Source organism: Morone saxatilis, unplaced genomic scaffold (assembly GCF_004916995.1).
Source record: "Morone saxatilis isolate NCDOM2014 unplaced genomic scaffold, NCSU_SB_2.0 Contig5, whole genome shotgun sequence".
In the NCBI taxonomy this organism is placed as follows: Eukaryota; Metazoa; Chordata; class Actinopteri; family Moronidae; genus Morone; species Morone saxatilis.
In genome coordinates, this window is record NW_023340095.1 from 231,742 (window position 1) to 236,225 (window position 4,484).

At 39.1% G+C, this 4,484-nt stretch overlaps 1 protein-coding gene across 1 annotated transcript in view; it reads left to right on the forward strand.

Moving 5' to 3' along the window:
* arhgap15 (Rho GTPase activating protein 15) overlaps positions 1–4,484 on the forward strand; it is a 13,987-nt gene extending 9,503 nt beyond the window's left edge. The window contains exons 10-13 of the mRNA XM_035676520.1: positions 791–868; positions 1,189–1,323; positions 2,003–2,108; positions 3,363–4,484. Coding sequence (XP_035532413.1) covers positions 791–868; positions 1,189–1,323; positions 2,003–2,108; positions 3,363–3,546 — 503 coding nt within the window. The 3' untranslated portion in view covers positions 3,547–4,484. The remainder of the gene's footprint in view (positions 1–790; positions 869–1,188; positions 1,324–2,002; positions 2,109–3,362) is intronic.

Sequence of the window (4,484 nt, forward strand, 5' to 3'; positions counted from 1 at the left end):
TCTTAAATGTGGAGAGGGTGTCTGTCTCCCGAACCACAAGAGAGGAGCTTGTAAATAAATGGCTTTTTAAAAAAAAGATATGTTTTAAGAATTGATTAAAGATGTCACTGATTCAGCAGTCTTAGACCTTTGGGCAGGGAGTTTCAGAGCAGATGGGCTCTGACTGCAAAAGCATGGTGCAGAAATGCAATTTAACTTCTAAGCAGAAGTACAAAAAGCAACATAGTGCAGTAATGTACACCTGATATATACAATATGAATAGCATTAACAGTATGAACAGAGTGGAATGGATACATGAACATATATACAGTTGGTAATTGCTATAAATATTCAGTGCTACAATGAGCATGAGTAATACTGAAAAGGAAACCACCACCAGTGTGAGACCTGTTCAAACATAAAATAGACAGAGGGGTCTACAGCACTTCACAGACAGGTGTTCAACAACAGACAATGTAGCTATATAAAGGCTAATTTTCTGTAACTAGGGTTAGGGTCGTTCAGCCCGCCATCAGCTCCACCCTACTCCACCTCTTTGCCTATTTTTGGATTAGCCAAGAGCTGCTGACCACACTGAGCTTCACATCGGCTTTTCACAAACCGATGGCAGATGTCGTGCAAAGGTTTGTTTTTAATCACACAGTCTGTCCATGGATCCATGAAAAAGAAGAGACAAACAATAAAAACCGACATCATCACCTGAAACATTTAACTGAAAGCGATCAAAACTACCGACGGTGTTTGGTGTCAGTCACTGGAGGACCTTTACACATTGGTTTGTGTTTTCAGGTCTTGAGGTGGACGGAATCTACAGAGTCAGTGGAAATCTGGCCACCATCCAGAAACTTCGCTTCATCGTTGATCAAGGTCTGTTAAGCTCTGTCTCCGTCTCTGTCATTGTGTACTCGTAGTAAATCCCCCCGATGAAGGGTTATCACTCACAGCTCTGGGTTAAGGTCAATGTGTTTTACCTCCTGTAATACAGATGTTTTCATGTTTGAGCCCAAAATTAGTTTTACAATATTTAATGTTCAGAATATTGTAAATTCAAGTTTTTATAAAAAAGTGAATCCCTATGGACTCATGAACTGCAATGATTTTATATCTCTATGTTGTTGTCCTTGTATTGTTGTCGTCAGTGTGTCTGAAATAATATTAAATGATCCTGTTTTGATCTGTCCCCCCAGAGGAGGACCTAGATCTGGACCACAGTCAGTGGGAGGACATCCACGTTGTCACAGGAGCCCTCAAGATGTTTTTCCGTGAGCTGCCAGAGCCACTGTTCCCCTTCAGGTTCTTCCAGCCATTTGTGGAGGCCATCAGTGAGTCAGACCTGACATAATAAAAGTCTTAATTAGAAATCATTGTCCCTTCCAATTTAAACCCGATGAAATAAGTCTTTATGTGAAAATGTCCTGTTCCTCTTGGTTTTAAGATCTAAAAGTTAAAGACAAAAACATTTTACAGCAAGGGTTTAGGGTTTAAAGGTTGAACAATATACAGTATAACAACTACAATCTTACACAGGTTTATAATGGTTATTCTGTCTGTTTCCCACAAGATGGCAGTGTTGTTATGTGGTAAACAAGAGGTTAACTCCATTAATTAATATCTCACTCATTTTTTTAGCAGTCAGACTAAAGACCAGTTAATTAGGGACAAAAGCAGATTTTTGGGGCAGTGGTGATGGTTAGGGTAAGTCTCCAGGGAATGAATGTGGGTGTAATGTCCCCAAATAAAAATGATGGTTGGGTTCAGTCTCTCCTCTTCCAGCTACAATAATAAAATGTCACTTTCTGATTTTTAAATCTTCTGTTGCTTCATTAGCTTGACCACATAAATATTTAGTTTCTAATTTGACACCAACTGTTGGAGAGAGAGGAAAGCTCAGGAAATTCAAATGTTAATTCAAACTTCCTCATTAATGTAAAATTAAACTACAACCCATTAAACTACGATATGATGCTCATATTGATCCGCTGCTGTCATTTCTCTGAACAGAGATTAAAGAACCCACACACAAAGTTCAGGCTATGAAGAAACTGATCCAGGAGCTGCCCAAACCCAACCAGGACACCATGAAGCTGCTCTTCAGTCACCTACACAGGTACGCCACGATACATCTAAACCACACCTGAAGACTAACTGAGAGAACACAAGCTGGCAGCAGCAGTAAGCATTTACTTTTGCAACAGATAAAGCCATCTGTCTATCAGGAAACTCCTTAAATCACCAAATTATTAAATAGATTAAACAGAGTTGTGTTTTTGTACAGTAGTCACTGAGGCCATGTCCCCAGTAACGAGAGAGAGAGAGAGAGAGAGAGATTGAGAGGGAGAGAGCATTCTTCTTGTCAGAGATCGTACCCAACCAAAGTTATATGAATGACAAAGGGTACCATTCTCCCACTTGTAGCATCTGTGATCTGTGTGAAATTTTTAAGAACCTACATTTAGGTTTGTATCTGTAACCACACTTTATGTCAGGGTAAGCAATAGAAGGCTGATGCCTCACTGAATGTCTAGGGTTAGCATTAGTCCTCACTATCTGTTGCTGATTAAGAACTCAGTGTGGGACAGTGTGGGAGAGTCCATCTATGACTCTAAGTGAACTGGATGTTGCTGTTTAATCCATCTATAGATGCTGAATAAACTTAAAGAAAGTTTAACAAAATTGCCACCACACATCAAAATGATTTTGAATCACAACTTTTAAAAGAAGGCTCAAATGTAAATGACATGGACATAAATGTCACATTGTGAAGTTGTGAAGCCGTGTGCAAAAAGGGGAACCAGCGTTTGTTTTGTCAGAGGAAACGGTTTCAACATTGACAAAACCATGATGAGCTTGTTCTATAATGTTTTTATCAATTTTATCCTTTAATTTGGTGTCATGGTTTGGAAACCTTTCTGTAAAGAACAGAAATGGGTCTGATTCACTGATCAGTGAGCGTCTCTGTACAGCAGACAGTTACAGCTGTTTACTGTCTGCACAGTGAACTTCAGCTTCTTCCTTCTGGATGGAGGTCTATAGTCCCAACATGCAGAACAAAGTGGAATAAAAGCAGCTTCGTTCCAGCAGCAATCATTCAGATTAACAAGTTCTAGTAACATGGCACAAAGTTTTTTTTATCTGCATTTTTTACCTTATTTATTGTACAGGTTATGTGTTGATCTCTTTGTAAGTCCTGATTTTTAGAGCATGGAGCACTTTGATCTTTTTCATGTTTGTCTGTTGTCTGAGTTGTTTTTTTTCTATATATATTTTTGTCAGGAGTGCTATATTGTCTTTTACTGCAAACCAGATCTACCTACAGTACAAATGCAGTGACCCTGACCTTGTTCCTTCTGCTTTTCTTTAGAGTTCTGGCCTTCTCCAGGAAGAACCTGATGTCCACTCAGGGCATAGGCATTGTGTTCGGCCCAACTCTGTTGTGGCCTGAGCTGGATGCAGGAAACATGGCATTCAACATGGTCTACCAGAACCAGATCGTGGAGTTCATCCTCATCGAGAGCCAACAAATCTTCAACCTGGACAGGAAGTGAAGTGTCCTGAGGTGGACCTGATCATCTGACGGACTCATATTTACACATTGAAGCTAAAAATAACCAAATTCCTTTGGAAATGTTGTTATAACAGAAATCACTGCACTGTAAAAATAAACTGATTTCTGATCAGAATAAAGTTTAAGAGAATCCTTTTTTTAATGAACACAAACCAATCATTAATTAATGAATGAGTTCCCTGCCAACCCTAATTTTAAAAGGACATGCGTTTGGTTTGAATGTAGATGAAAAATGTTTCTTTAAAATTTGAAAGAACAATGTACAACATGTACAATGGTATACTGTTGCTATAGCAACAACAGTACCTCATTCAAACTTTTTTGTAATCTGTAATTTTTTCTTGTCTGTAAAATCATTTAATGATATCTGAGTGGATTTGACAATGGCTGCACATTCAGATTCTGTGGCTCTTTCAACCTTCTCCGTTTTTATTTTAATCTGTTTTCGGCTTTATTGCTGAAACACATATAACAGACAGAACCAGTCTACAGTCATCAGAAAAGGACGCGTGGGGTTTTGGATGTTTGAGCAGTGGACTTTGAGGACAATCCATCCAGCCAGATCAGCAGGACCAGCACATCAACAGCAGGTGCCATGCTGGCCCAGCTTGGATTTAAGGCTTTGGACCAAATGGGTCCAAAGGGAACCAGAGACTGTTAGGTCTACGTCTTCACAGAGACCTGCTCCACCAACATCCTGGCTCCTTGACAGGCGGACTCTGTTTCATAAATGTTTCGTAACACACCGCAAGATTCGTTCAGTAGCGTCAACAGTCAATACATTTTTTTATAACGCACAATAAGGAGTTGTTTGTGTGAGTCAACAGTTAATAAATGTTTTATAACACATTTTAAAGATTGTTAATATAAATGTCCTTAAAACTGCTGACTATGTGGATAAATAGCTCATTTTGTGTT